Here is a 12,897-nt window from a genome sequence, read left to right as displayed (position 1 = left end):
CTGAGGCTGATCCTCTGTGTCACACCTCTAACACTTTGTCCTCTGTTTGATGGCCCTGTGTGTGTGTGTGTGTGTGTGTGAGAATGTACAGTTTCACTCTGTGCTGTCTCCGTTCAGGGAGGGGTTACAATCAACAGGCTGCTTTGTCTTTGCCTGCTGTTGTTGTTGCTGTCCTGGTGTGGGACTGTGGACGCAGCTCTTAACCGTCATGTTCTCCTGCTCTATTGGCCGAAAAGAGTTCCCACGATGCAGCACTGAAGAAGCTGCCAGGGAGCCCATTTAGCACTGAATGAGCTGACACACTCGGATGGCATATTTTTGTGCTGGCTTCCCTGCTGGTTGTCGTTCTGACACTGAAGTGCTGCTTCAGAGCACTTAACCTTCCTAGGTGGGCGGAGGCAGCAGACAGGCTGAAATAACCTGAGACAGACAGAGCTGCGGAGCAGCACATTACATGTAACAGGGTCAGTTAGTGATTGTTGTGTTTAACAGTGATAAAAACAAAACAAAACAATCAGATATTTTTCAGAAGAACAGGTGATTTCTTAAAGGGACACTCCACCGATTTCACACATGAAGTTCAGTTTACTCGTCACGAGGAGTTCTCTCCCTGTGATCAGCTGTATAATGTCTTCTGTGGCTCTGAAGGAGATTTCAGCATTAGAAAAATAACCCTGAGTTGCATTATGGGAATGGAAGAATCAAGCTTTTTCAGGGGCTTTACCAATACTAGGGACTAAAAGGATATCTCGGCCCCTGCTGCTTTTATTTTGACCATTCTTTGTTAAGTCTCTTGTGAGTCCCCTAGCTTAATGGAAGTGCAATACTAAATTGCTGGACAGATCCACAATAAAATCTTCTTCTCCTGAGAAAAAATGTGCCAGTAAGGTACGATTGTCTCCAAAACAAATAACCTTTTTTTTTTTCAAGAATTACCAAGAATCCTCATGGAGCTGTACTCGTGGAGCTGCACAACATGGAATTACCTCGCCTTATTGGTAGAATTTTAGCTTGTTAAAATGTCTTGAAGGCTAAATATGAGATGAAAATACTTTTTGAGCAGGATTCTTCCTGCTATGTATCAGTTCTGCAGGCAAACTAATCCAAATTTTAAGTAAATGCAGGGCAAGTCTAGTGGATTACTATTAAGAATTTATAGGCTTTAACAGATTACATTTTGTATGCAGCAAACACAGACAAGCAGACACAGTGTGAAGGGACAATATGCATCTCTCTGTACACTGTACAGGTACCAAATAAAATCTTGTGAGAACACAGTCCACAGCTTCATTACAATATTAAAGAGGCCAACATTTGTTGTCGTGCAAGATCAGATAGCATTGAGACAATAAGGTGTTACTGTGGCAGAGCAGCAAACAAAATGTGAGATATCCACTGGGAATTTTTGTGTTCATTGTTTTATTTAACTGTATTTATGTTGATTGAGGTTCATATTTAACAATGCATTATGCAAACTTTTGCATAAACGAAAGTAGTTGCCCCAGCTGCATTAACTACTTCACTAGCTGTAGCTCAATATAAACCTATTGTCCTGACATTTGGATGTCTAGTTAATAACGAGACATAATGATGATAATAGAACCTCAGTTCTCTCTGCTCGGTGCTATTTGCATCTGTTGCTGTAATACATGCTGTTGTTGATATCTGTCAAAAACCCTGGAAAAAATTCAAATCATATTTAAAACATCCTGGTTAGGTGAGTGTGCAGTAAAAATAGTGCGCACTGTGTGTTTGTACACTGTGTCCGTATGTGTGTGTCTGTATATTTGAATGAAATAGATCGGGCTCCGTTCTGCATGGTTCAGTCTCCAAATGACTGGGATTAAAGAATTAATGTCATAACATCTTCCTTAGAGAGTCACGTGAGAGCGCTGTAAAACAAGCACTGAACATGCACATACATACAGGCATATGCACTCACGCGCGCGCGCACACACACACGCACACACACACACTTGCAAATGACGTAAAACCCTCAACATATTTGAATGTACGGTTTCCCTGACAGATCATCATCTATTATTAGCAGTAAATAGCAAGTGAACTGAAAAGTTGTTAATGTAACATATTCTGACTTTCCATGTTTTTAGTGTGAACAGTACATAGTGAAGCATGAATAAATCCCCCATAAACACTGACAATCTCATAACCGGTCTGAGCAGCTTGTAGAGATGTAATGTATTTTTGGCCTTCATGACCTGCACCAATGCCAGAGAACCCAGGGGACCCATTATACCATGCAGAGATGAAGTCATACATCTAACTCCTCACCATCTTGATTTGCATGTCTTCCGGTGTTCGTGCCCTTATTGCTGTAAAGTAAGAGCGCTTACAGCAAAGAATTTCATTTCTGCTTTTGAGCAATTCGTATCAGAGACGTGATCAATAATATTTCTCTCTCTCTATGTGTGTGTGTGTCTGCCTTTCTCTCCTGCTTCTTCTCCAGGATCGACAAGTCCACTTTGTCCGCACTGAAAGCCCGGTAAGTTCTTCTTTAAATCCTAAAGTGATCAAATTTATCTACATCATCTAGTTAATATTCTAGTCTTACTTAGTCAGGCAAAGCCATCGTTTGTGTAAATGTGCTTGTGGAGAAATTCCTGGGAAGCGTTGATGCCCAACAGCTCCCAAATTAAGACTGAGACTGTGGCTTTGGCCACATTGTAAGTAATTTAAGAGGTACTTTAAACCTGGACCCAATTTCCTCCATCTCACTGATCGATTCTCACTAAAATCTCAACAATCGTAAAGCTATGGATGTTTTACTTGAGCAGCACACAATACAAGACACACTCGTACTTACACTTCACTCAAAGCAAGTCTTTTTCAACTCATGGCACAGGTGAAAATGGCCTAAATCCATTCCCTTCTTTTGCAGTTTTGATGCTGTGCTTTATCACTTCCTTGTTTACTCCATACCTTCCATCTCTCTCGAACTTTCCTTCATGTGCCGTTGTGTGAGGTGTGCGCTGCTTTGGACTCACAGCCACATGGTTTGTTTAAGGGGCGAGTGTTTTTGTTTTGTTTTGTTTGTTTTTTGCCCGTGGTTTTGCCTCTCAGACTACATTCAGGCTGTCTTAACCCTGTGATTGATGAAGTTTGTTGGGACTGTATGCAACTTGACAGGAAGACTCATCCTGAGTAGTGTCTTTTGTTCTCTTCAAAATCTTCATATTTCTTAATTTACAGGTAAAAATCTGTAATTTTATTTAAAAAAAACATGTTACAATTAAATAATAATAAATAATAAATAATTTTCTGGATTTTCTTTGACAAGTTGTTCAAGGCTACTTGAAGGATGAGACAATGCACAACAGTGTATCCTGTCGGGGGGTCTGCAGCCCTGTCAGATCTCAGATCTTACTGAGTTATTGTAAGACATCACCTTGGTGATTAACTGGTTACCGCCATCACAGAAGGAAGCTACTGGATTCAGATCCCACCAGAGCTGTCTGGGGACTTTCTCTATTGTTGTGGGTTTCCTCGACTTGTTCTGGTTTTCTCCCACAGTCAACGACGTACATGTTAGGCGTTAGTTATTCCTGCCTTTGCCCTTGATCAGCACACTAGCCTCAGGGGTGGAGGTGGTCTGAGGGCATTGCAATGTGGCTGCCCACTGCTCCAAAATATTAAGGGTGGGTCAAAGCAAAGGACTAATTGTCCCACAGGGAATCATAAAGTAGAACTCAACTTAATGAAATTACATAACAATCTTATATAACTGGTTTAAGCACCGTTTTTGCAGGGTAGTTTACATTTTGTTGATTTTAACACAAGTCAGGTTTGACCAATTATTTTTCTTTAACACATGACCTGTCATAGCCACAGTATACTGTTTAATAGCTGCTCTGTGTTGCTCCACCACTTGCTTTGTTGATGTTTGATTCACTGGACAGATGCCATTGTTCACTCTCACCTCTGTGTATTGGAAACAATAATTATGAGTTTCCCTGATAATTCATAGCTGTAAAAGGAGAAGTAACAGTGGAGGATTTGACAGATGTGGATTTTGATATGTGACTGGGTTGTGCAAGTTGAGAAAACCATTAAGCTGAAGTGAAAATCACACTGTGTGATGATCATTTGAGGTATACGCAACATTGGGTCCAAAGAATTCTGGATCGGAGTGGAAAGCGAAGCGAATATCATTTGCTCAGTGATGTCCATGTGATGTTCTTTGAGGATGTTATGTGAGAGGATCTTCTCTTTGTTGAAACAAACCACCGGCAAGCCCTGCTAATGGAGGTTGTCGTAGTGATGAGAGGTGAAGGGCTTCTGTGTGTGTGTCTACACCACAAAGTCCACTCTCCAGAGCATACTCCTCTGTGGGTCTCAGCCACTTTTGAGTCAATTACACTGACATTTACTCCCTGAACGTAATACAAACATGTATTGTCTTCATCTCTCACCTGCTATCTTTGCCATTGCTCAGGCAGTCCAAATTTGCCACAATAGCACCACCTGTTGAAACACTGCACTTCACTGTTGACTTTGTTTAGGGATTGCTTTAAGAACTGACTAATTTTGGAGACCTATGACTTTAAAATGTTTCCGTCACTCTGGATGCTGGTCAGTTGGCCAATTTTCACAAGACTTAATTGTGCATGTACCATCTGAGACACAACTGTAAATTTATTTACACTGCAAAAAAAATCCCCATTTTACCAAGTCCTTTCTGTCTATAATTGATTCCTAAAAATAAAATAAAAAATGTCAGTCAAGTGGGATAATTTCCACCTGTTTCTAGAATTTTCCAGAAATGAGTTTCTTGATCTTGAACCAAGGAAAATGAGACTTGATTTTACAAAATACTAGAAACAAAGATATTTGCATTGGACACACAAGTAAAGGTAGTCTTATTTCACTGGCAGATTTTTTCAATTGTTTTAACACTGCTTTTCTACACCAGAGATCCACCAAGCTGGTAGAAGCTCATCATAAATTACCTTTGTTGCATGTCATACGTCTCTCTCTCCCTGTCTCCTGTCCACCTCTTCACCTGTCACCATCAAATAAAGGCAAAAAATGCCCCAAAAAAATTATCTTTAATGAAAGAAAATGCTGGACTGGAGCTCCAAAGGCCACAATGATAAAACACTAAACAAGAAAGGTTTGTTGTCAGCTTTGTTTCAGACATAAAGACAAAATCAGGTTAGCCTGATTCATGTAATATCGGACTCGTCTACGGTATTCTCACACACGCAAGCAGATGCACACACACACATCCAGTGTCTCCCTTAGTCCCTGACCAGGTGTCATTAGACCGTCTGCTCTGGAGTGGTTCTGAATATGAATGAGTGAGTCGTGACTCCTGCTTGAGCTGCTGCTCTGCCTAGACGCTGAATAGCAATTGTGTGTGCGTGTGTGCGTGTGTGTTTGATCCAGGAGTTACATGTAAGAAAGCAGTGCTCAGACAAGCACCACAGAGTTAAGAAGGAGAGATGACACTGCAGGATAGAAAGGATAAATATGTGTCAACCCAAACTTATAATGGCTCCCAATTCGAATCCACTGCAAAGGGGAGGCTGGACAGATGAAGAAGGGAGTTTATCATCCTTGTTGTGGATTCACATGCAGGGATGCTTGACATGCTAACAGGGTCACAGGGGATTTATAAAATAGCTGTTAATATAAAAAAAGTGCCATCATCTCTATTTAATCCAATTAGAACTAGTATAAAAATGATACCATTTTGAATCACACCAAAGTAGCATCACGGGCCATAAACGCCTGGACTTAGTAGACATGATTAAAGGTGAGGAAAGAAAATATTGGGCTTGGATGAAGGCAGAATAGGAAGGCAAAAAAGATGGCATTCATCATTTACTCATTATTTGTTAAACTCCGGCCCCATACTTGCTGCTTTTCAGTAAACTCACAGCTTGTCGTGTTCCAAATTTATGACTTTAAGTTATTAACTAGCTATTACACTATTAACTCAGTAGTTGGTCTGCTAAACTCCTGTAATGAAATTGTACAAGGAGGAATATACAGGAGAATAAAGCCACAAAGGAAGAGGAGAGCAGAAAAGGAAAAGGTGAAAAAGGGAAGTGGATGGCCAAGGGAACAAACACATGAGATGGATATTTCTCACTTCAAAGTTTGTGGCTGCAGGGCAGCAGGTGTGAGGATTTTATTTTGTCCTGTCTGCCCTCAGTTCACAGTGTGCTTTTTCAGCCTTCTCTCCCTCTTTCCCCCCTCCCTCCTCCCTCCTCTGTCATTGATCCCCAGTGCTCGTCTGCTTCTCCTCTGCTCATGGTTAATACAAAGAGATCTCTCCGCCTTCACCGTATGCACAGCACCTCATTAATAACTGCATAATCTAACCTGTGTGTCCGTGTAGCCTAAGTGTGCGTGTGTGTGTGAGCAAACACATGCATCTGTTTATGGGTTTTGTCTTGAAGTGGTGGTGAGGGTGAATGACTATTATAAGTGGACAAACAGGGATAATAGAGGAGAGAGAGGATGAAACAGAGAGATAGATGGAGAGGGGGAGAGGTTGCACCTGATCAGCTTCTTAATAGAGTTTGATGATGCCCCGCAAACTGTGGTGAGTAACTGCTCTCTGTCTTGTGTGTATTTTTACATGGTCTGCATACTTGTAATTACAGTAAGTCTTCTATCTTCTTTTTCTTTTATCAGCTCCTAAGTTGTTGCATCAAACCTGTAGTTTATCTGTAGATGAGTTACTTTCCAAGCTGAGATGTGCATCATGTCAGGACTGCTGGCATCTCGAGTTACTTTTTAAATCATGGGTCATTAAGAGACACATGCTCACAAATGTCTCAGATTTTGCATCTGTCTATTTTTAAAAGTATTGAGATTTGATTGCTATTAATACATTGGCATACATTTTGGAGTGAAGACTGAGGCATTTTGCAGCAAAACATGTTTTAAGACAAATTATGTCTTTACTGACATTTTATTTACACAAGAAATTGAGTGGCTAAATGTAGAACTGGTTTTGCTTTTATAAGGTGCGATCTTGATGTGGAGAGCTATCTATCTTGCTTTATTTAAGGTCAGGAGATGTTAGTTACTTTATTGATTATCTCAATTCTCTAAGAGGTGATAATATTATGTAGAACTATCTTCTGTACTAGTTTTTTTAGTTATTGTGTTGTTTGTCATTTATTGAGTCTTATTTTTTATGGAAGTATTGTAAATACATTTATGTGGACCCCAGAGAGAGTAGCTGCTGTTGATGTTACAGTACAGAGAGGAGAGGGGATTACTGAACTTCGTAGGTACAGTAAAGTAATTGAATAGAATGGAGTAGAGCAGTACAGGACTGAGTGGATAAGAGCAGAGTGTAACAAAACAGTGTGGCTGTGTGTTATATGTATTTATTCAGGATATTTGATGGCTCCAATCATAAAACTCTTGAGTCAGCACTGCTGATGAAATGACTTCATTGGCATCAGTCTGAAGGACGAATCACGTTTCTATAAGCAAAGCTATCACACCTGTGTGTCACCATCTAATTCCAGGTTTTTTTTAATAAGAGCTGCTGCTGTCCAGTGTGTCGCATGTGCTTATGTCTTGTATTATTTACGTGCTGTGAGAGGGCTTTGGGAAGATTTCCACAGTGTAAGTACCAAAACAAATTACTTGAGTATTATGTTTCTCAGGCTCAAGCACAGATGGATTTACTCGCTGGATTTATCATTTGGCCAACCGTCTCCCTGCCTCCTCTACCCTACTGTTGTTAACATGCATGTGGGTGTGAGAGAGTCTGCAGCCAGCTGCTGCTAATTAGACGTTGATACTTGTCATACATTATTTCCATCTTCCTCAACCCCTCCTCTTTTGTCTTCTTCTCTTCTCCTCACCTCTGCCATTCTCTGCTCAGTTCAAACAGAGCAGCCGTTTACATCTGAGAGTGTCGTCCGCTTAGACACACTGCTGGCAGCGCTGTGATGCTTCTCTCTGCTTTTCAAGAATAAGGCGGCATCAAATCACACCTTGCTGGATGATGCTGATTTGTAGTCTAATGTAGCATTTAATTAACCTTTTTACTACTATAGTTTGAGTCTTAAGATCCCTTTTTACGACTGCGCCAGTGTCCGTAGTCTTACATTTGACTATTCCCTTTTGCACGTGTAAAAGAAAAGGGATAAATAACATTTTCATCAAACTGAGTTGGATTGTTGTGTGGATTGACAGGCAGGATGAGTGACAGGAGTGAGGCTGAGATTGAACAATGACTGTGGAGAAAATAGGTTTAGACAAAAATATGAAAGAGGCCTTTTTTAAAAAGAGTAGAAAAGCAAGATAAGAGGAGGTGCCTTCTTCTTAAAAAAGTCCCCTACCCTTATCGTTGTCTAGTCTAGTTTTTTGGGGGCCAGGTGTAAATGTTATCTGTCTGCCAACATCATGGAAAAGAGCAAATGGGTTGCTGCTATTTCTGGAGCCTGGCATTTACTCTATCTCCTGGTGCACCTTCTATATTGCAGGGAACACTGGTGAGTTGTGACAACCGAACAAACACAAGACTAAATGTCTGCTGGTATCATATTTACTTTAGGTGCTGGCTTATTAAAGCTCATGGCTTTGCTCTATAGCGCGGGGAGAAGAAGCAATGATTAGTCACAGGGAGGCTGTATGCAGCCTTAATGAGCTGTCAGCTTTATTGTGTTGTGCTTATTGGACAGTTGTTGATGTAGTGCACACAGTTAAACTCTGCTACCTAACGTAATAGAAGCCTGCAGGTACTAGCAGAAAGAAAGGAGAGGAGCAGTAATGGAGAACAGAAATTCAGTCAGTTTTTATCTAATACGCAACTGCCCAGGGTGGTTATGATGCTCAGCTGGGTTAATTTGGGAACCAGGATTCAATGTAACCACAGACACTCACATACACACTCACACACTCACATACACATACAAAGCTATTTGGTGGGATTGACTCACTCCACGAAGCATAGTTTCAGTTCACCTTTTTACAATACAACCTTTGGTGAGTGAATTTGTTTCCCTCTGCCTATGGGTGGCTGCATGAGAGTGTGTGAGAAAACGGTAGAGAAACTAAGACCACAAGGTTGCGGAGATACTTGTAGCAGTGCGATGTGGGAAGTGGTAGAACTCCACCCATCCCCAAGAGCTCAGGGGAGGAAGTGCAACATCCTCTTCTCTCACACCTCCAAGTTAAGATATAGAATATAATTTAATGTATAACTACATTTTTATACATACAGACATTTAATATTTTTTGGCACCTATTTTTAAATGAAATGGAAAATTTAAATTATAGTAAACTTTCAGATTACAGCTGATTACAGCACTGTAACTATATCTACATTTATTAAAAAATCAACTTTTGCTGGTTTAATTGAGGTTAAAATCTCATTCTCTGGTCATGGATTTACCTACTTGCACAAAAATATGACAATCGGTCGATTGGTGGAATAGTACAGTCCACACATTTTCACCTATTTCTGCTGTGGCCACAAGAGGAAGTTGACGGCATGTGTTCTCAAAGTGCCTCTCAGAGGGAGAAATCAATGCACTGTAACAAACGCAGCTGAAGTGAACAAAAATGATCACTAGAGTGAGCAATTTCTCTATTTTCGTGCGTGCTGAATTAATGTTGAGCTCTGACCCACCTGTCAACATCACTGATGAAGCCGACATTGGGAACAGCTCTACATGACTGGTATTCATTGTGAAACCGCTTTACACTCCATTCTTTATTATCTGCTAGTTTAACCAAAAGAAATGAGATTTAAGTTGATGCACTGAGATGACACTTAGAAGGTTATTTTTTTATTGCAGCCATATTTTATTTTAATTCTGCCTGTGTCTTGACTACTCATAAATTAATTCTATTACACATAAACAAGGTGGAAAAAACACACAGTTCTGCACATACTACATCCTCCATCTAAATGTCACTTGACATACAGTACCTTAAACTGAGTAGGCTTATGTCTATAGGTTACCACTGCAAGTGCAGTGTGTTTTTTCAGCCATGTACCCATGTGTATGTAGACGCCTATCGGGAGCAAAGGCTGTTGCCATGGCAGTGAGAACCGATGATCACTTGAGGGATGGTAAAGTATGGTTCATTACCATGGTGATAGGCCCTGGTTGTCTCGCCTTGCAACCAGACTTCATTGCCAGTGCATCAAAACATGACCAGTGGAAAGATAATCTGACTTGCAATGCTAGTGGTTGCCCATGGCGACCAAAGTGTCTTTCCCCCCATGGATCTAGAGATTGTGTGTGTGTGTGTATGTGTGTGTGTGTCCAAAGAAACATGTAGGGATAAGATACATAGGCGACAGCACATCATGACTGGATACCTAACAGCTACAGTACTTTGTGTCCCGTGTAATGACACAGAACGCTGCACTGTCTGTCTGTAGGGAAGTTTCATTTCATTTATGCCCGTTCTTTTATTAAAAGGAATTAACAAGATGTCTGGAGGTTTATAGATATGACAGACAGCTTTAGTAAAGGATGATCAGGTGTGATATAATTTTTGAGGGGTGGAGGCTGCACTGAGGTCCTGTATTCAGGGGAAAGATAAAGGATAAAGAATCTTTTTGTTTTTTTAAACTTTTTTTCATCAATTACAAAGAATTTAAACAGAGGTCTATAGTGAAACTTCACAAGCTGTAGTGGACACAATATGCATTAAGTGACTTTTGACAGAACGTGCTATTTTGCTTCTTTTACTCCCTTCTCACCCCTCATTTTCCTTACATTTTATATTTCCTTTGCTTAAATGAGCACTCCATCATGTTTGTCTACTGTCTTACCTAAGGTTCATAAGAAGGTCCCAATGTCATCTCTTTGTAAGAGATGAAAGCAGGATGTTTTTAGCTTATCTTAGCACAAAGTGGGGAAAGCTCCTTCAAAAGAGAAACATACTGGTATGTCTTGGTTTAACACCAAATGATTCTCAAACCTGACAATAATACGGACAGGAGCTCTGAGACGCTGTGTGCAGTCATTGAGCTCCACTGATAACTGCTCTTAAAACAACACTCCTCAAACCTGTGTTAAACCTGCATCAACTGATTTTTTGGCCCCTTGGGGGAAGTGGAAACAAGTGACATATCGTCACCTTTTAAGTTGATATGGCGAACTTGTTAGCAAACAGTTACTCATTGAGCAGATACGGAGCAACATTAGCATTAATTTGGAGCTGTGTTTCTGGCCAGCTGATGATTTGAGTCCCACAGTAACTCTTATTTTAGCACTGGTTTGGTTTCCACTAACTCCTAAGGGAAACATATGGCTCTTTAGGAGCTAAATGATTTGCAATGTTCACCAGCTAGTCGCTAACTGTGTCTGCCTGTTTGTACAGTGGGTTTTTAGAGCTTTTTAATGCTGTAAACAGCTGCCTGTTGCGTCTGGAAACGAAGCTATGAGAGCAGAGTATGAACCAGAAACAACAAAGTTGCAGGTGGAAAACCAAAACAATGAGCTGAAAGATGCTATAAAGCTCTGTAGAGCTGAGGGAAACTGCAGAGTCAGGTGATATTATCTGTGGGTTGGTCACTATAAGTGACCTCTTTCACATAAATGTAGTGATTTGATCCATTGTTAATATACATATGTTGATTATAGCAGCTTTAATTACACTAGATCTGATCAAACAAACAAATACAACACATTTAAGAGTTGTTCCTTTGATTCTTTGAACACATCTGGGATGCATTTCTCTACTGTGTGCACAGAGATGAAACTGATATCTATCTTTTCTTATATCTCTACCTAGGAAAGCAAACAAGACCCAAAATGTGTGACTACTATGTATGCAGTGTTTTCCCAGTTAACCTGTGTCCTCTATGCAGCGTTTGTTGCTATAATGTTATTTTATGTAATTTTATAGCTTTAATTTTTATTTTCCTTTTTGGCCTGACTACAGATCCACCCAGAATTGAGCCTGAAGACGAACTGCGATTTTATTGGAGGCAGGAGCAGTTTGTCTGTTGATCAACTTTTGGCCTGACCATGCCCCCTTCAGTTTGTCAAAGAAACATCCAAAAACTAAAACTAACTAAACTAACTACAGAAAACACCATCTCTGCTTTTCTCTCTCTCTAAAATATGTATTGCCACCTGTGTGTGTACTCTGCTTGTTAAATGAGAGTCTTGTTACTCTAAAGTCCCCCAGACAACCAGCTGCCTCTTTGCTTTTGACAAATATTTACTTCTTGCCTTCTGCCTGATGCTACGCTCACACACTCAGACACACAGAGTAGCTGATAAGCGCACCATCTGGCCTGAGTGCTGGCTGTTAAGGGCTCATAAAACAGACCCTCACCTATTTAGAGGCAGAGGGCTCCCTGAGCGCCAAGCTATGGTGAACGGGTAAACAGCACGCACACGTTCGCTTCTTCATCTCTACTGCCCTCATTGCCTTTCTTTGAGGATAAAGATATACAGAGATTGATTCTGCAGAATCAATCAGAATCAGTGCTGCAAAATACACATCAGGTCAATGCTGGGTTTGTTATTCAAAAAGTTCATTATTCATTACAGTACAGGTGTAAAAAGTAGCATTATTGTTTCACTTACTCCAGGGTTGATTGTTACACTCCTCACATAAAGCCTTGTCAATAAATCCCATGAATATACCAAGACTAACAATGAATTGATCCCATTAATAAGGATTGTCTGTGTATCCAAAGCCTGATATTGTTTATTCCTCTGTGCCGTAGAGCTCCATTGCTGTCCAAAAACTATTTAAAAAAACACCAATTAGCCACACCACTGGGCGACATGTTCCTGAATTGAATACACACACTGTAGTTTATTTTGTCTCAATCCTACATACAACATCCTGCTGCCCCAAATAATCACTAGCACACCAAATGTGTATTAATCCGCTCCCCAACAAATGCAATATTTACTGTATTGCTTT

General features: G+C 40.4%; 1 protein-coding gene across 5 annotated transcripts in view; it reads left to right on the top strand.

Annotated features, from left to right (window-relative positions):
• Positions 1-12,897, top strand: part of rap1gap2a (RAP1 GTPase activating protein 2a) — an 83,618-nt gene that overhangs the window by 12,083 nt on the left and 58,638 nt on the right. For all 5 annotated transcript variants that reach the window (XM_044201511.1, XM_044201523.1, XM_044201512.1 and 2 more), the window contains exon 2: positions 2,468-2,503. In XM_044201511.1, the coding sequence (XP_044057446.1) occupies positions 2,468-2,503 (36 nt within the window). The remainder of the gene's footprint in view (positions 1-2,467; positions 2,504-12,897) is intronic.

Source organism: Siniperca chuatsi, linkage group LG7, assembly GCF_020085105.1.
Source record: "Siniperca chuatsi isolate FFG_IHB_CAS linkage group LG7, ASM2008510v1, whole genome shotgun sequence".
NCBI lineage: Eukaryota > Metazoa > Chordata > Actinopteri > Centrarchiformes > Sinipercidae > Siniperca > Siniperca chuatsi.
Note: the sequence above shows the minus strand (reverse complement) of the source record. Positions and strands in the feature narration are given on the sequence as shown.